General features: G+C 43.6%; 1 protein-coding gene across 1 annotated transcript; it reads right to left on the bottom strand.

Moving 5' to 3' along the window:
• Positions 1 to 907: 907 nt before the first annotated feature.
• Positions 908 to 18083, bottom strand: LOC114659736 (macrophage-expressed gene 1 protein-like). Its single transcript, XM_028812370.2, has 2 exons — positions 17555 to 18083; positions 908 to 4315 (listed from the first exon to the last, which is right to left on the bottom strand). The coding sequence occupies exons 1-2, from the start codon at positions 18008 to 18010 to the stop codon at positions 2594 to 2596; spliced, it is 2178 nt and encodes a 725-aa protein (XP_028668203.1). The 5' UTR covers positions 18011 to 18083; the 3' UTR covers positions 908 to 2593.
• Between the last annotated feature and the right edge of the window lie 1826 nt (positions 18084 to 19909).

The following is a 19909-nucleotide window of genomic DNA, read 5'->3' as shown; positions in this document are numbered from 1 at the left end:
GGGAGACTAGTCAGGATAAAGGGAAAGATGACTGCAGCAATGTACAAAGACATCCTGGATGAAAACCTGCTCCAGAGCGCTCTTGACCTCAGACTGGAGCGACGGTTCATCTTTCAGCAGGACAACGACCCTAAGCACACAGCCAAGATATCAAAGGACTGGCTTCAGGACAACTCTGTGAATGTCCTTGAGTGGCCCAGCCAGAGCCCAGACTTGAATCCGATTGAACATTTCTGGAGATATCTTAAAATGGCTGTGCACCGACGCTTCCCATCCAACCTGATGGAGCTTGAAATGTGCTGCAAAGAGGAATGTGAGAAACTGGCCAAGGATAGGTGTGCCAAGCTTGTGGCATCATATTCAAAAAGACTTGAGGCTGTAATTGCTGCCAAAGGTGCATCGACAAAGTATTGAGCAAAGGCTGTGAATACTTATGTACGTGGGATTTCTCAGTTTTTTTATTTTTAATAAATTTGCAAAAACCTCAAGTAAACTTTTTTCACGTTGTCATTATGGGGTGTTGTGTTCTGAGGAAAAAAATTAATTTAATCCATTTTGGAATAAGGCTGTAAAATAACAAAAGGTGGAAAAAGTGATGCACTGTGAATACTTTCCGGATGCACTGTACATTATGGCTCCCTTGGCTGAAATACTGAACTATATATATACAGTACTATACTATATATACTGTAATTTGGCTATTTAGTCAATACAGGCACACTACAGTATCCCATATAGCTTTGCTAAGTACAGTATGTAGCATGGTGTTCGCACAACATCCAAATTATTACAGAATGTATCATGGACATTAAGTGATGCATACCTGTATATGTTTATATATAAAACAATTAACAATGATCAAAATATTAAACTTTATTTCAGATATAAAAAAAAATCCAGATTCATGTAATATTTTAAAAACTTTATTAGGTGAAATATATCAAAAGCACCACAGTACTTCCATAACAGTTAGCACATTTATTACATTCAGACAATCCTGATATTGGAATTTGGGAAGATAAAGATTAAAGAAGTGCTTAGTCTTTGAGTGTCTTTGATATAGATCCTCCATAAAGGTGGGATGGCCAAATCAGAGTCCAGAATTCCTGGAGTAAGTGGTTTACTCAACCACCGATAAAGTTTACTTCTTTGATGGCTCAGAAAACTTTAAAAAGATCCTCATTTATGTTTCATTTAAGAATCAGCTTTGTCACAGATGTTGCTCCTAAAATTGCTTAGAAGAAACAGCTTTAGACATAAAGGAGACATGAGCTATGGCTAAAGGTTAAAGGAGTCCAAATTGTGAATTTGATTTGAAAAGCCTAAAATATCTTGTGAGATCTGTAATCTCTTTCAAGACTTCATATTGTTCATTTATTATTGGACTGATGTCTTTAGCCAAGTTGTCTTGCAACATCTGAGATACGATTGGTTGCATTTCTTTTCATTATCCAATTGAAGCACAGGCAGGTGAAGTGACTTGCTCATAGTTACATGGTGTCAGTAGTGGGATTTAAACACATAACCTCAGGGTTTGAAGCCTGGCGTCTTAACAAGTAGTACAGCTTTGTGATTCTAATGAAGTGTTTTATTACTGCCATCCATACCTTACATCATATATTACCAAACACACAAATACTGAGAAGATCTGAACCCATTGTGCAACTTTGTTGAGATCTCCGCAAAGCGTGAAGGAGACCCTTGTGGGAATACCGTGGTAAAGCATTCATTAAAAAAACCTGAGAAGCAGGACACCAAAGACAAAGGCATCCATTTTATTTCTTTCTGATCTCATTGTTGTCGAGGAGAAACCAAGAAGATATGAAGGAGATTCCTTTTTGGTTTTTCATTCCTGTCCCGGCAGAGAAATCGGAGTGAACACAAAAATATTTGTGAAGGCATTCAAATAGGTCAAAGTTTGTTACCTACTGGTTGTCCTCTCTCTCTAAAACTTCTTAATAAAGAGATTCCAATAAAATATGTCTGATTAAATCAGACTCAGGCATTCCTTTCATTGGATGGAAATCCGTCATGGCTTAGTCACAAGTCTCATGTCTTAAATGGTTTTTACTTCATAAATGAGGTGGCACGACATGCAAACAAGTCTGGGAAGGGATTTCCTAAATTTATGCAAGGGAGGCTTTTTCTTATTTGTGGTGTGCCCGCCCTCCTCGGCCTTAGTCATGAAAGAGTCAACAGAAAAAGAAAGAATATGATTAAACAAGTAAACAAGTCAGTTGCCTGGCAGCCGGCTTAAAGCACACAATAAGGTTTATAAAAGAATTTCCAGATGCATAAAGTGAATATCCATACAGTGAATACAAAGTTTTTCATTGTTAGTAATAAAAAAATGCATATTTAAAAAAACACACAAAAATCTGATATCTGAAATAAAAAATTAAATCTATTCTTTAATCCATTTTCAAATTCGAAATTTAATTGCACTAGAAATTCAAAGTAGGTGATTTTATATATATATATATATATATATAAACATTATTTATCAATAGTTTAAAAGATGCAATAAAGTGAAAAAAGTGAACACAAAAACGTGAATAGTAAATGTATGGCATTTTAAACCCAGACGTGTTTATTAGGCACGTGACATCTGGCTGGAAGAATCTGCAGCTTCTGTTTCTGATCCCGAAACGTCAATCTCCACTTCTGCTTCATTTCCTCTCGTTTCCTCATTTAGATTCTCTCTGCTGCTATTTGCCAACTCTCTGTACCCTCGCCGGCGACAGCGCTTCACTCCAAATACCGCCACTGTTATTACGGTGGCAAGCACAACGGTGACGGCTAACGCCACGCCAAATGCCGCCCCGCCACTCAAAGCATTGCGATTGGGGTCGATCAGCGTGGCCATCTTCTGGATATCGGCACTCTTGACGGTCTTCCACAATTTCGTGGTGGAGTCTTTAATCCAGTACATCTCGCCCTCTGTCATCACCATGACGGTGTTGGTGAAGCTGTGGCTGGACAGAGGTGGGCGCGTAAAAGGAGGTAATTTGATGGGAAGTAATTCCCCCCCGTTAAATACTCCTGACGTCACACAAAAAAGAACCTGGCATCCATCACTAATAGCGGCTACGTGTTGACTGAAGCCCGTGGCACATGCGGTGCGAGACTTGCCTGCCAGTGGGTTAGTAGCCTCACAGCTAAGAAAACCCCCGAATCCCACTGCATACTGGGATGCCATCTCATAATCATTACTAACGCAGATACTGAGATCTTGTAAGATCTTCAACGGGATAAAGTGAGAGGGACATGACTGAGAATTAGTTATGGGGTTCTGCATGGATTTACTGTACAGACCACCAAATAGATAGCCATTAAATTCCGGAACAACTTCATTGATGGCAGCACACCAGTAGGTGGTAAATTGGACCCTCCTGATGTAGTAGGCATCACCACAGACATTATCACAACAACTAAATAACAACCAGCAGCCATGACACCTTTTATGACACTCGTAGATGCTATAAATTTCTTCCTTGACTTCACTGCGCAACTTGACAGCGGTATATGACGCTGCACACGAAAAGCCTCCAGTGAGCGGGTTCTTCTGCTCCAGCGAACGACAGAGCTCCTCACCATTTCCAACGAGGATGGAGCATTCTTGATAGACACCACCGAAGCTGAAGTTGGTCGCCACTCCTTCACAGGACCCATCGTCCACGTTCGCCTGGAAGTTGAAATTCTTGGAATCAGGTTTCAGACATCCAGGGTGTTTGTTGACGGTGTAATAGAGCATGATGGCCTTCTCAATTGACTTGGATAGCCTGCGGATGGTAGGCTCTGGCAGATCCTCCAGGGTCTCCTTGTTCAGGAAGAAATGAAGAGGCAGGCCACTGCGGTCAATGGCCACCAGATTATTGGTAATACCTTCCTGCCAGATTTTCAGTGTGATGCCAGGGTAGAAGGGGAGGCTCCCATGGCCTTCTATTAGAGAGTAGGTGGTGTTACCCGTGTATTGCTTGGTGTCCGAATCTTCAGTGGTACTGGAGCCCTTAACTCCAATGTTGACCTTGTTAAAAAAGTTAATGCCAGCTGATGCTGTGATTGTCGACTTTTGGTTGGTGAAATCAGAGAAGTACAACGAATGCAGATAATCCTCCTGCACTAAGAGGGCCCCAGCTTTGACACTGGTGATGACATGGGTGCCGTAATTGAGCACAAGTAATTCTGACAGATATGTGGCCGCTCTGGTATGGTTGTTCTCTAAGGCGTTGGCAATGTCTACAAGTTGCCTCTTGAAACGAGGGTCGAAGGAGAAATTGGGATTAGTTTTGACGCTGTAGATGTGGTTCCTCACCTGTTGAAAGAGCACAAAAAGACAGATCAGTCACCTGGGGCTCTGTGTGGTATCTCTTTTCATTTTTACTCTACTTGAATTACATTATGGACACCAGAATCTTCACTCATATCAAAGAACCATCCATCCATCCATCCATCCATCCTCTTCCGCTTATCCGAGGTCGGGTTATATCAAAGAACCCCTCAGGAAATTTTTACTTCTCAAAGTTTGATCTTTGATGGCTTGGGAAACTTACATTAGATTCTCTTGTATATTTCCTTTAAGAATTAGCTAGTCACAGATGTTCCTCCTAGAATTCCTTAGGAGAAACAGCTTTAGATAAAAAGGAGACATGACATACAACTGAGGTAAAAGGAGTCCAAATGGAGAATTTGGTTTGAAAAGCATGGTGCATTTTGTGAGATCTCTTTCTAGTCTTGCTTTTATCTCCTTCAAGATGACCAATTTTTTATTTATTGTTGGACTGATGCCCTTAACCAAGGGGGTTTACAACATCTGAGATTTGATTGGTTACATTTCTTTTGTTTTTCCAGTCGAGAGCACAGGCAGGTGAAGTGATACATGGTGTCAGAAGTGGGATTTAACCTCAGGGCTTGAAGCCTACAAATCCACTTTGTCACAGAAGTTGCTCCCAGAATTTCTAAGGATAAACAGCTTTAGACTAAAAGGAGACTTGAGATACACCTGAGGTCAAAGGAGTCCAAATAGAGAATTTGGTTTGAGATATTTTGTCAGATCTCTATCTAGTCTTGTTTTAATCTCTTTCAAGACTTCATGATTTTTACATTTTATTGGACCGATGCCTTTGTCCAGGTGTTTTACAACATTTGAGATACAATCAGTTACACTTCTTTAGTTTTGCTAGTTTGAGCACAGGCAGGTGAAGTGACTTTCTTGTGGTCACACAGTAATGATAATAAAACATCTGACCAGGGGGTGGCGAAGTGTGCTGACTGTCTTTCTCAGTTCCCTACAGACCTTTTCCGGGAAATCCTGGAAGGTTCCGGCGCCTCAGAAGACATCACTTTTGAAGCCGGCCCCTTTACTGACGTCACTTCTGGTTCCGGCCCTTTTGATGACATCATTCCCTCTACGGCCTTTAAAGCCTCCATCTTTGTCTATTGTAGTCAGTTCAGTTGTGGACTCTGTTCTATGCACATTGTGCTTAAAAAACTTAAACTTTTGCAGCTGGGAAAACAATATACGGGTGGCTGCCCCAAATCTTTATGATGTCTATGTTGTATTATTGTCACAGCACACAACCTTTGGGTTTGAAGCCCCAAAGTCTTAACTACTGTGCCACATTGCCTGTTTTTTCTTCTAGAATGAGTCTCGTGTAACTGGATTTGGTTTGGTTTGAGAAGCATGGAATGAAAACTCTTGACTAGGATTACAAAGCTGTAGTCCTCGCTTCTGAAGAATTCTGAGTTGCTCTAATTTACATTGCTGTGCTCCAGTTAGATCATTTAGAAGAAAAGGCAGGCAGTAGGGCAAAGTGGTTAAGACGTTGGCTTTCAAACCCTGAGATTGTGGATTTAAATCCCACTTCTGACACCAGTGTGAAATGGAATGGAACCAATTGTATCTCAAATTTTATAAGTCACCTTGGATAAAGGCATCAGTCCAATAATAATGGAATCTTGAGAGAATTAAACAAAGGCCTAACAAACCCTTATTTTTCAAACCAAATTCTTAATTTTGACTTCTTTAACCTCTCATGTCTCCTTTTTGTCTAAAGCTGTTTATCTTAAGAAATTCTAGGGGAGACATCTGTGTCAAAGAGACAGAAGTTGGCAGCATACATCGATACAGCATGTTGCCGCACCCACCACATGACGAATCACCTCAGGATCCCAAATTAGGACCCTGTGTAATGGGTGACACCTTAGCAACACACTGGAACAGCGTGAGGTGTTTTAGAGTGACCAGAGTGTCTCCAACCACCACGTTTTCCCCACAAGTTGGAGGACCTGCTTGCAGGGCTGGATGCTGGTTAACGTTATTCCCAGGACGGAGCAATGGCCGGTTAAGGGCCTTACTCAAGGGCCCAACGGAGTGGAATCCCTTCTGGCAAATTACGGGATTTGAACTGGAAACTTTCTGATTGCTGGTGCAGATCCTTAGACACAGAAGCCACCACTCCGCCCTACTATGACGAAGTGGATTCTTACATGAAATATAAATGAGAATCTCTGTGAAGTCTCATAAGCCATCAAAGATCCACCGTTGAGAAGCGAAATGTGCCTAATGGTCCACCCTCTTTCACAAATTGTGTTGTGTTTTCTTGGCAGTGGTGGCGTAAGCTAGCGAGCGGCCTAGCAAATCAGAGAGAGAGAGGGTGAGATCAAAGCTGTGCTGTCATTGGATCAAAAGAGTTGAATATCCACAATCATATCGATATGAATAGCCAAGTATTAAGAATCAACTCAATGGTTCAAAGGGGAGATCAGAAGAACCCACGGTTGTTCATTTCCAGCTGTTTAGGGTGGCATATTTTGTATTGTGAAGGGCAGTCACCTGAAAGAACTGGGCAAACATTTGGAAAATGAAGTTTAATGTAGAAAAGTGCAAAGTGCTACATGTGGGCTAAAGGAACGTCAGTCATAAATGCAAGATGGGTGACACTGCCCTACAGGAAGCAACCTCTGAAAAGGATTTAGGGGTTTATGTTAACCTAGTGTTTTCATCATTCTATCAATGTGCAGAAGCAATTGAAAAGAAAAGGAAAAGAAAATGTTAGATTGTTTCGTAAAAACTTTTGAATGTAAGTCAAGGGATGTTGACACCACATCTGCAGTATGGTGTGCACTTCTGGTCACCACACTCCAAGAAAGACATAGCAGCAGCTGAAGCTGAGCAATGGAGTGCGAGCAAGTGCTTCCCAGGACTTAAGGGCCTGTCTGACTCTGGCAAACTGATTAGCGTCGGGTAGAGGACTCTGCTTTGGGACCTCAACCACGTATTTAAAATCCACAAAGGCATCGACAGAAGAGATCCAACTTAAGGATGAAATGCATACTTGAGGACACCAGTGGGAATTAAGACTGAAGACTAAAGGTGGGAAACGCTTCTTTATGTAAAGAATTGTGGGACTCTGGAACAAACTACAGAGTCATGCAGTTCAGGCAGAAACCTTGAAAACCTTCAAGATGGATCTGGATGAGATGTTGGGACATCTTAGCTATTAACTCAGTGGTTCTCAAACTGTGGGGCGGGCCCCCCGGGGGGGGGGGGGGTGTGAAGTATCAAAAAGGGGGACAGGAAGATGTGAAAAAAAGACAACAAGAATCGAAAATATGAAAAATACATCTATTGAAACCAAAACAAATTAACTTAAACTACATTCTGATACTAGAAAAATAAATATAGAGTTAGATAAATGTCGATAAAAGTTAAGTAGGTATAATAAAATATGCATCTATGATATATCATTAATTAAAAAAGAACAGATTGGTATTAGTGGGCTCTTTTCAAAAAAATGTTAGGGGGGGGCGCAATTAAAACTGTTATGAAAACTTGGGTCGCAAAAACTTAAAGGTTGAGAAATGCTGAATTAACTAAGCAAATGGGTTTGATAGACTGAGTGGTCTCTGTGGTATAGCCAGAAAAAGGGCCAGGTTAGTTTAAATCCGTATAGCCATGTCGTCCTCCGTGGTCGCGATCGCACGACCGCGGGGAGTTAATGAGGTAGTTGGGGCGAGTCGCACCTGCACGTGTGGGTGCGATTGTTCTCAGTTGCTTCAATGGCTTCCTGTGGCGTGTGATTAAGGCGCTGCGGCCACAGAGGCGGGGTGAGACAGGGCTATATATACAGATCTGCAGCAGGAAGGAGGGGGGGGGGTAGATGAATAGATGGATGGATGAAGAAAATGAAACACAATAGAAGATGTGAAGCAGCTACGATCTATGAGCTGGGGCCCCACGAAGGATCGTTAGGTTGTGGTGCTCTAGGGGCTAGTTTGCCCCACTGAATGTTCTATTGGAGTGGAGTGAGCAAGGCAGGTGTCCTCCCGAGGGATCTGAGGAGCAACTGCGTGAGCACGAAGGATGAAGGGAGGAGAGCCGACCTCGGACGGTCTGGCAGTGATGTCCTTATAGAAGCCAAGATGGAGGTTGGCCAAAAGGAGCTTGTGGCTGTTGGGTCTCTGCCAACTGCGGGAGTTATGGGTGAGCTAGGGAGAATGAGAGACAGAGGTGGGCTAAGATCGGGAAGAGAGAGACTGCATATTAACCTTATTATCGGATTTATTTATTGTTGTTTTTATCCCCACTGAATGCTTGTTTTTAAGGATTTGTTGAACCCGCTGCACTGTACTTTGGACACTGTTTTGTTGGTTTTAATAGATAGATAGATAGATAGATAGATAGATAGATAGATAGATAGATAGATAGATAGATAGATAGATAGATAGATAGATAGATAGATAGATAGATAGATAGATAGATAGATAGATACTTTATTAATTCCAAGGGGAAATTCCCACACTCCAGCAGCAGCATACTGATAAAGAACAATATTAAATTAAACAGTGATAACAATGCCGATAACAATGCAGGTATACAGACAGACAATAACTTTGTATAATGTTAACGTTTACCCCCCCCGGGTGGAATTGAAGAGTCGCATAGTGTGGGGGAGGAACGATCTCCTCAGTCTGTCAGTGGAGCAGGACAGTGACAGCAGTCTGTCGCTGAAGCTGCTCCTCTGTCTGGAGATGATCCTGTTCAGTGGATGCAGTGGACTCTCCATGATTGACAGGAGTCTGCTCAGCGCCCGTCGCTCTGCCACGGATGTCAAACTGTCCAGCTCCATGCCTACAATAGAGCCTGCCTTCCTCACCAGTTTGTCCCTGTAAAAGCACTTTGGCACTTTTTGGATATATCCCCTGGCTTCATTTGAGAAGTGTCCTCATTTGTCAGCTCATCTCGGTGACATTACCGACGGTGTCGGGTTCAGGGCTCCCGAACGCAAGATGGGCGTGTGGAGCGGACCTGCATCGTCACAGTCTCCTATCATTTGTCAATTATTTTTTTTTTATTAAATTTTATTCCATTTTTATTCTTTGATGGCATAATATTTTGAACAACCTTTGAGCGTTAACAAAATCCTCCAATGGGAGAACCTTAGAAATGTTTTGACGACAAAAAGCCGTTCACCCCATCGAAGCTCATCAATCCTATTCACCGAATTCTGTAAATAGTCGAGTGTTCTATGTCCTTGAGGTCCCACTCTCTACCACTCTTCTGGTAATTTATTCCGTGTGTCTATGAAGGAAACCTTTCTTAACGCCATGTTCTTGTTAAACTCATTTTAACCTAACAGTCTCGATCAACCGTTCATAGCTGAAATCATTTCAGTCATGTCACCTCTTAAACTCTGTTTGCTTAAAGTGAAAAAGTTCCACGTTTTCAGTCTCTCCTTATAACTCATCCCCTGCACTCCTAATCAGTCCAGTTACTCTACTGTAGACTATATTTAGTGCTGCTATGTCTGTATTTTTATAATATTCAGACCAGAACGGCACACAGTACTCCAGATGAAGTGTGACCTTTGTGTTAAATGACCAAAGCATCAGGGCGGCTACATAACCTAACATCCTGTTAGCTTTTGTTATTTTATTAAAATCAAAAAACATTCCATACATGCAAGTCAAGTTTAACTCAAGTGGTTTGAAATAAATCGACCCCCCACCCATGGGAAAGAGAGCTAGGTCAGCAGAGTAGCACTTTAATAATAGTACAAATATGTAAATAAACAAATAGAAATAGAATAGAATAAAGAAAAAGAGGGGAGAGAATCCACTTCCTCAATTTAAATGCTTATTCTAAAATGTTATTCATCAGATCCCAACAGGTTTTGGAAAAGTTTTGTACAGATCCGCTAAGTGAGAATTTGATTTTTTTCCTATTTCAGATGATACATAAACATCAGTTACCCGCTGACTTTAAAGAGAAGAGTTAGGATTCTTCCGCTTGAGCAAGACAAGTCTACGTGCCAATAGTGAAGTGAAGGCCATTACAGTTTGTCACATTTTCTTATGCTCTTATGAAAGGTCAGCAGAAGAACTGAGCCATGGAGCACTTGGTATCCTCTCACAGAGAGTAATTGCTGATGATAACCCACAGAATGCTGCCCGGGATTGGTTCCTGCCTTGTGCCCTGTGTTGGCTGGGATTGGCTCCAGCAGACCCCCATGACCCTGTGTTTGGATTCAGCGGGTCGGAAAATGGATGGATGGATGCCTCAAGAGGGAATTCCTCCTGTCTCCCCAGCGGCGGTGTTGTCTTCCACCTGCCATTGTATGCATTCTTTTGGAGGGCTGATAGAAACACGTCCTCTCTGACTCAGCCCAAGTTGTGACTCACAGTCACTCTGAGCCTCGGGCACTAAAACTGCTCCTTGAGGTTCTTTGTCTTCCCTGTCAAACAGATGAATTTCTGTTTAGGCATAATTGCTCATACATAAAGAGTGTTGGCTAATATTATTACTTTGGGTTTGTGGTGGGCTGAACCCTGCATCGAAGCTTGAAAGAAACCAACAATGGGTGGGCCAGGGCACAGTTATGCCAGCGAACACAGACTACACGCCATCAAACTGAAGGGCCAAAGTAAAACTTACACCAGAGACTTAGAGACTACGACAGGGCCGGGATTTGAATTCAATGTTCCATGGACTCATATCCCATCTTCTTGTTAGGAGTTGTTAACTTCCTCCTGTGCCAGACGGCTGGGGACCCAACCCAGCCGGGATGCCTGGACGGTCCACGAGACAGACGATACCTCCCCTGGGCTACGAGAGGGCAGCTGCCCGGGTCTGCTTAGGGGTCACTGGAACGGAGCTGGGAAGCTCATCCCTATGGGAGGACAAGACCACTGCCAGAGGGCTCCCGGACGGCTATGGAACCCTGGATGGCAGCACTTCCACCACACCAGGTAGTGCTGCGGGAAGAAATCCCAGGGGCACCCAGAGTGCTCTCCTGACACTTCCGCCACACCAGGAAGTGTCATCAGACGGAGCACCTGGAGCTCATCCGGGTCATTATAAAAAGTGCCGCCTCCTTCCAGTAGACGAGCCGGAGTGGGGAGAGAGGAGACAGAGCTTGTAAGGAGGGGAGTGGAGCTCCAAGAAAGAGAAAGAAAAAGAGACAGAGAGAAAGAAAGGAAGGAGAGTGTTGGGATAAGGCATTGTGGAGCTGTGAAGACAATAAAGGAGTGTGCTTTTGGACATTCTGGTGTCTGGCTGGCTTTCCACACTCCTCATTTTCATCCACAGCCCCAAAGGGCAAGCCGAAGAAGACATCTGACCTCACCTCTCTTCCTGACCTGGAAGGGTTCCCCCTATATATGAGGATAAATCACAAAGTAGAGGGAATTTGAAAATTACATAGTAACTGCAATGGATAGGAGCTGATGTAATACAATACGCTAATGGGTTGATCAAACACAAACAGCACAGTCTAGTCAGATGAACATGGACGCTCCACTGTGGGATTGCACCCTTGTTGTGAGGTTTCCATGGGCAAAGGGAGTGAAATCCTGCTGGAATTCAACAAAGGACGTTGGCTCAGTGTAGACGTGAAAACAGCAGAACTCAACGAAACATTTATGAATGGGAGGAAAGGGTTAAAGCAAGAAGAACAAGTGTAACCGATGAAGATCAATCTGGTTGACCATCAACATCACTCACACAAGCCCGCATCGACATGGCTAATGCCTTGTCACACATGCGTGTCTGTCCGCCACTCTATGGGCTGATCAGAGGTGTGTAATACCACTCCAGGTCAAGAGGGGGTGCTGATGCTAATGTTCTCCTGTTATGTTCCCTCCTCAGCACAAAGAAGACACCCGGTGAGGCCAACTGACTCCAGTCTCCGAGCTATAAATCCTATTGTTGGCCGAGAGGAGGAGTTCATTCTTGCAGCGAAGCCAATTCAAGATGGAGTTCCTTCCTGACTCCCTTTCTATCACCGAGCCCGACGGCAATCTTGCTTTGAAGTTTTCTCTGTTGGCGCACGTAACGGCCCTAATTTTTGTTGAGTTAAAAACAAAACATTTAGGTTTGAATTAAATGGGGACAACCGGGTTGGCGCCCCAACGTTTTTCTCAGTGGAGACTTGCAGTTCCTTTACAGCCTTCATCAGAGAAGACCGATGGATTACGTAGTCTGCTGTCTCTGTGCATTTGGATATCGGCTATGGATCTGCACGTGTGCACAGTGCGTGAGGACTCAGGGCACCGTAAAGTTTGTGCAAGATGGGTCCTGATCTGCACAATCAACACTATGTGCAGGTTACAACATAATTTCTGAAATATTATGGGGTAGACCTGAGTGTCTTGAAGTGGATTGCTGCCGGAGATGAGATGAGACAGGGGTCCATCACTGTGAGACAAATGGAAGTCTCTCCGGGAAAGAAGAAATTCAAATGAGAGCCCTTCTCCATGAAAATCAGGATGACATTCCTTTGGGACATGAAGAGTCCTATTCTGGCACATTTTCAGGCACTCGGAAGATCGATGACCAGTGCAGCATACTGTGCTAAGCTCCGCAGGAAACTGAAACCTGCAATTTGCAGAAGAAGTAGAGGAATGCTGAGTGTGCACGCCCCACTTCAGAGGCTACAATGGTGGAGGAAATGCAACATCTGCGGTTTCAAGATCTTCCACATCCCCATTACAGGCCTCATCAATTACCACTCGACTGTCACATCTTTGGCCTACTTCAAGAGGCTCTAGATGGTCACCGGTTCACCTCTGATGATGAGGATAAGGACCACAGACCTGGTGCAGACCTGGATTAGGGAGAAGCTAAAAAGCATCTTCTCCCAAGAAGCGAAGAAGTTAGTGGAACGATACCAGAAGCACATCAACCTTCAGGAAGATTACGTGGAGATGTGACAGAACTCTTATGTTTATCTGCTCACACTTGCCGGTATTAAATGGTTGTAAGAGACGACCAGCAGCTCAACCCGGCCAAGGCGCCCCTGAGATGGAAGGATGGGGAAGACAGCTTTTTTAGGACACTACCTCCCCAAAGACGCTAGATGGCAGCTTCCATGGACTGCAGCGGTGCCCCGGATTCCCGCAGGGCATGATGGGACATGGAGTTTGGCAACACAGCCCTGCTGGGTACCGTGGTTGCCGCCTGGGGACGCTGTGAGAAGATAGTGGGAGATGAAGTTCTCACCTAGCCTGGAAGTACTAGTGGATCACGAGGACGCAAACCCTAAAGAACTTCCGGGCTGATTAAAGAACTTGAATTCTCCAGCTGACCAGGAAGTGCTGGCAAGTCACATGGGAGAGAAGAACAGAAGCACTTCTGGGTCAAGGACTATTTAAAGGACTGCTGAAGACCCAGCAAGCGAGCCAGAGTCGGGTGGAGGTGGACGAAGCTTGCTGGGAGGTGTGGAGGAGAAAGAGAATTGTGTTGATTATTGTCTTACTTGCCCGTGTTATTGTGGCTGTGGTGCTTGGGGAAGTTGGAGAAGAAAAGAATTTTACCTGGTGTCCTGAGTGTCTGTCTGTTGGGTTTAAAGGGACAACAGTGACCCCCTAGCGTTCACAAAGTTAAGTTGCTCTTAATTTTTGATTATCCCTCGTATACCGAGTGGCTGCCGGAGGCCAGCATTCTAGACGGTGATGCTGCTCCCAGTAGCTCCCCAGCAGCACCATATCAAAGCATTTGAACCCCGGCTGAGACCCTCATTTGATTCTATTTCACTTTTGAGTTCATGAAACGGGGTTCTACCAGGGTGTACCTCGATACTCATTTCCATCCCTCTGATCTCGCCAGGTTTCTGTTATTACTATAACATCACAATTATGTGCAGCTACACAGAACTCAACTCACGTGTTTAATTCTTGATACACCAAACACTGATGTAAGCCATTTTAAATTTATACACTTTCAACTTTGACCTTTTAACTGTAGGCTACAAAGTTACCTTCGATCTGTGTAGGTATACTGCTGCCCATCATCAGTGGCAGAGCAAGGCTTCTGAAGCTTGTCAGTGGACCCTGCCTCCCAGGGGGTCTCCCACTATATAAATGTGTTGGGGTGGTTGGTTGTGGTCCATGGGTTCCAGGGAAAAGGGGGCTTCTTTGATTGGCTGCAGAGGATAGTTTTCAGGGTGGGAAGATGGGGGAGGGGCGGGGGGGATTTTGGTGGCAGAGGATGATTTCCAAGGGGGGGTTATGTTCTGTTAATGCAAGCTTTCAGGGGAATGTTGGTGACATTCAGTATAAATCGGGGAAAGGGGATGGAGTGGGTGGGTGTTTATTGTTCTTCAGTGGATGGTTTGTGGTAGTGGGGAGGAATTAGTGTTCATCTTTTAATTTGCCCTGCTGGCTCTGCCTTTGACACCCCTTTATGTTGAGGTTCAAAAAATAGTTTGTCATGACAAAAGCTGATTAGGGAGTTTCTGCTGGTCAATCACAATAATGTTTGGTGAAAAATTATTAAAGTGAACTGCTGAACTATTTCCTTTTTTGATAGCATCGTCATGGATTGTGTGATATTTCATACAGTACAGTTTTATTACCCTCATGTTTGTCTGAACCCTTATCAGGCCACAGCTTCCTGCTTAATATTTGACCGAGTTCTGGACTTCCCTGTCACTGTGTACAGAACACTGGATGACAGTTGGATAAGAGTGATTCCCTATGTGACGCTTGCAGTGTTTCAGTTCAAAAGAGTGAAGCAAAGAGACTGAGTAGGCGTCATTACCACAAACAACAACAGCACAATTATTTTTGTGGTTTTGCATTCAAAGTGTGTGTCTATGCTGCAGTGCTAGTGTTGAAAGGTCCATAGTCCAAAAATTAATTCATTGATAAACATTCATGTGATTTACCAGCAAGCACCCTACTGATTGGACACCCCTGATTTTTATTATTTACATTTTATGATAGATAGATAGATAGATAGATAGATAGATAGATAGATAGATAGATAGATAGATAGATAGATAGATAGATAGATGTAGTTGGCAGGATTAGATAGACAGACATACAGCGTAGTTGGCAGGATTAGACAGACAGACAGACAGATACACATGAGAGGCACTATATGATAGATAGATAGATAGATAGATAGATAGATAGATAGATAGATAGATAGATAGATAGATAGATAGATAGATAGATAGATCGGCACCCTGCCCAGGATTGGTTCCTGCCTTGTGCCCTGTGTTGGCTGGGATTGGCTCCAGCAGACCCCCGTGACCCTGTGTTCGGATTCAGCGGGTTGGAAAATGGATGGATGGATGGATAAAGAATGCAGAAAGTCAAAAACTAAAAAAATATCAACCAGGCTAAAGAAATGAACTGCAAGTATGTCAGATTTTTCAGTTTTGTTTCTCATTTTTCATTGTCTAGGAGATGAGAACATTGCTTTTCAAGTTCCTGCTTTTTAAGGTCAGGATTGGACTGTTCAGAATTACCAAAGGTCCCGGCAGAACTTATTCCAGGTAACTGATGGCTGCCGTGAGGACCCTTTATGTTGTCTAAGGCCTCCTGCCACTTGTTAAAGATGGCAGGCTACTTGCAGATCTTTTAATTTGTGCTTGGAGATGAAATTTCAGGGACGAATGAGACAATAAGAGGAGCAGTCCCAGGGATTATACAGAATATTCCTGACCCCAGAAGTAGCTCAGCATTGGGGTTTAAGACCACCTCTGCACTAATAGAGTGGATCTGTGACGAAAATTGGACCAAAGGAAGAGAGGACAGAGATCTGAGTGAGAGTGAGAGGAAGAAGAGACAGAGATAAGTGGGCCATATATGGGTCACCCCACGGGTTTGCCTGCCTAGTTCGGCTTAGTATGGATGTGAATTGATGTGAAAGGCACTGTATAATAGATAGAAAAAGGATGGAAGGACTGGATTTGAAAACATTAGATGATTAGAAAATAATGAAGTATGTTGGGCTGAATGACCTGTTTTAATTAAAAATAATAATACATTAATTGTATTTTCCTTTGCATTTGGTGGGCTAAAATAAGAATTAGCCTTGTCACGCATGCACGTCAGAAGGTCACCTTCCGATTTCTTCCCTGGAATGTGTTACCACCCCAAGCCAAGAGGGGGCATTGCCACTAACTGCCTGGTCTTCTTTGTTTTCTCCAGACTGCAGAAAAACTGCCCAGTGAGGGCAGCTGACTCCGCCCCCTTCTGGTTCCTGGGCCATAAAAGCGAGACCACCTGGAAGGAGATGGAGAGCCTGCTCATAATCTCTTGCTTTATTGTAATCGAACAGGCCAGAGTGTTACAGGGCAGACTACTTGCTGCTCTGTTTCGAACATCATGGTGCATTGTTTTTGTTATCCTTTTCCAGTAAACGGGGACAGCTAAGTTGGCCCCCCAAAATTCAATATTATATCAGTCTGTTAATCATTCGGACGGCTTCAACCTCTAAGGGGAAACACTAGTTAGCCATGCTGCCCCATAGCTCCAGTGAGCAGGGATCAAGCATCATCTCCATGGCTATCTGACCATTATCATTGCCATTGTAACTATAAGAAATCAAGATAAATTCAAAAGTAATTTCAGTTGATCCATAAGAACAAATCAATCAATCAATTAATCAATATGTAAAACACCATGAGCAACAATATTCATATGAATATGTGCTGCAGAAATTATTAACGCTGCTGTTGTGTGGAGGCTGCATGCTTCCCCTGTGTCATTGTTGGATTTTTCTCCAGGTAGACCAAGTTTTCACCCACATTCCATTGACATGTTAGTAGGGTATATCGATTATTCTAAATTGATGGGTGCATGAGTGTGTGTAGGACTTGGTGTCCCACCCAGTGCTGCCTGGGTGGACTCTGACCTTTGGGACCTGCCTTTGGGACTTGCATGCTTTTGGACTCTCAGCCATAGCAATGCAGATGAGGGCTGGCAAACCATCTCCAGGTTTGTGGATGGATGGATGAATAAAAAATGGCCACCCATAGTTGGCCTGTCACCCCCAGAAGGAGCTCCCTCATCCCTGACTTGCCATAATCTTCTTCTCTTTATGACCTGCCTTTGTGGCTGGCATAATTTGGGACTCTCGGCCATAACAGTACAAATGAGGACATGAAGATCATCTCCATGTTTGTAGATGGATGGATGGATGGATAAAAAATGACAACCTGTAGATGATCTGTCACCCCCGTAAGGAGTTCCCTCACCCCTCACTCACAATCATCTGCCTCTCCTCCATGAACCCTTAGCCTTTCTTTAAGTTGTCTCTCACCTGCACCCTGGTCGTCGATGTCTTGTCCCGGACTTGATGAGTTTTGACTCTCTGATTTTCGGCTGAAAACTTCCCGTTGACCACAGAAAAGAAGGACGTGTCCACATTGATGGAGTGGGCGACGGTGCTCTTGTGCTCCATCCAGTTCTCTATGATCTCCGAGTTGGTCTCCACTTGGGTTTGCTTCTGGGGAATCACAAAGACTTCATCTGGAATCAAGTAGTAGCCATCTTCAGTGGTCTGACACTTGGAGAAACTGAAGTTCATCACCCGGCCCATGTCTACGTTGCGCAGATTGTCCCAGCCTCCACCTGGCAGGACCTCCAGAGCGGGGACTGGAATCAATTTCTTGCACTCCTGAAATTCTGGCAAATTTTTTAGTGAGGGACCCTGACCGGCACATTGCTGGACCAAACCGAGCAACCAAGAAAGGCAAAGAACCGAAAGCCAAGGCATCGTGGTGACTCTGTGCGAGCGCGAGGGGAGAAGCTCTTCAGCCACAATGAACAAAAGCAGACTTTGGTGTGCATATAAATGTTGGTGCTTCCTCTTTGTGCGGCCGTACGAGTTTCACTGAGTGGAATTTCCCGGCAGTCATGTGAGTTACTTTCTTTCTATTCTGTTTTTCAGATTTCTCTCTCTCTCTCTGTCTCTGTCTCTCTCTCTTTCTCTCTCCTGGTCTGTTTTTAGAAGAAATGTTAGCATTCCACCTGGAGATGTAATCTCTTCCCCAAAAATCACAGCAAAGTGCCCTCGGGCCGTGTCTTTAAAAACAGGTGTCGACAGGTAGAGTTCAAAGGTAATGGGGAACTGAGAGGGAAATTCATTCTTATGTTGAAAATGCAAGTAACCCAAATTTGGCCCATATTTTCATCCTGCACCCCAAACCCAGAACACACCTATTAATACCAAGTTTTGGGTTCAAAAACATTCTGTTTTCCACCATTACCTTCTAAATGCCAGTGTTCCTCTTTCTTCTGTTCCAGGCGAGCTTCTGTCCTACTCCTCTTCTAAACCGACTCACCTGTCTGATGTATGGAGACTTCTATAAGACAAGACCTGGGAGGACCTCTGGCACGTATTCCCCCAAAAGAACTTCAAAGTCATACGTGTTATATTTCGGCCTCTAGTTGGGCTTCAAATATGTGTCATATCTCTTCTTTGTCCATGTTTCATTCTTTTCTTTATGTCGTGAATTATGTCCTGTATAAGCAGCCTTTGTTATAGGCCTTGTGTTTTGTGGGCGGTCCTCCAAGAGGAGGAGCCACCTGCCAATCATAAACTCTGTCCTCCATCTTATATATCTGGACTGTCTCCCACAATTCCTGGTGGTTCCTTTCAAATGCGCTAGCAGGCCGGTGAGTTTACTTTGTTTTTTTGTTTTTGCTGTGTTTGTGTTTTTTGTTATTTCTGGATATTTTTGACCATTTTGCACATTTTTTTTTTTGACTTTGCTATTGGATTGTGTCTTGGGACTTGTTCACCTTGGATTGCCTTTTTAGACTTGTGTGCTCAACAGAGCTTCAAGTACTTACTTTTTATTTGGAAAGGTTGCCTGTTCCAATCCCATTACTGCCAGAAGGGATCCTACTCCGTTGGGCCCTTGCTCTTAACCTGAAAAATTGTTGACCCTGAATTCTGATCCCCCACAGGTCATGCAAAATGACAATTTCCCCAATATAGAAATCAGATCAAAAATGTAATGTAATGGCACTTCTTGTATATACCTTGGGGTGGAGTGGTGGCTCTGAGGCTAAGGATCTGCACTGGTATCCAGAAGGTTGCCGGTTCGAATCCCCGTCACTGCCAAAAGAGATCCTACTCTGCAGGGCCCTTGAGCAAGACCCTTAACCTGTAATTGCTCCAGGGGCGCTGTACAATGGCTGACCCTGCGCTCTGACCCCAAGGGGTATGCGAAAACTAACAAATTTCTAATACGAGAAATCGTATAAGACGAAATAAAGAACAAAAATATATATATATATATATACCTGGGGTTTTGACAGGATTTCCCCCTCTAGTGGGCATTTTTGGAACTGCTTTTGGGACAATGGCATAAGAACATGGATGAGGAAAGACAAACCATCTCCAAAGGCAGAGCATTTTTGTGATAGATAATAAATCTTTTATTTTATAAAGCTTCTCAGTGGCCCCTTTTGTATTTAGCCAGGATTTTTTGATGGGATCTGCCCCTCTAGTGGCCATTTTTTGTTTGTGCTCGCTGGGGTCTGCTCGAACCCCACATCTGGATTATAAACGGGATTGAAAATAACATGACATGAAAGCCAATGTTTCTCTTCATTGTGTTTGAACACACAGCTGTAACAATGGATGTGAAAACCAGCAGTTGCACTC

The sequence above is a fragment of the Erpetoichthys calabaricus genome, chromosome 10 (genome assembly GCF_900747795.2).
Source record: "Erpetoichthys calabaricus chromosome 10, fErpCal1.3, whole genome shotgun sequence".
Lineage (NCBI taxonomy): Eukaryota > Metazoa > Chordata > Cladistia > Polypteriformes > Polypteridae > Erpetoichthys > Erpetoichthys calabaricus.
The sequence above is the reverse complement of the archived record's forward strand: the minus strand, read 5'-3'. Positions and strand labels throughout refer to the sequence as shown.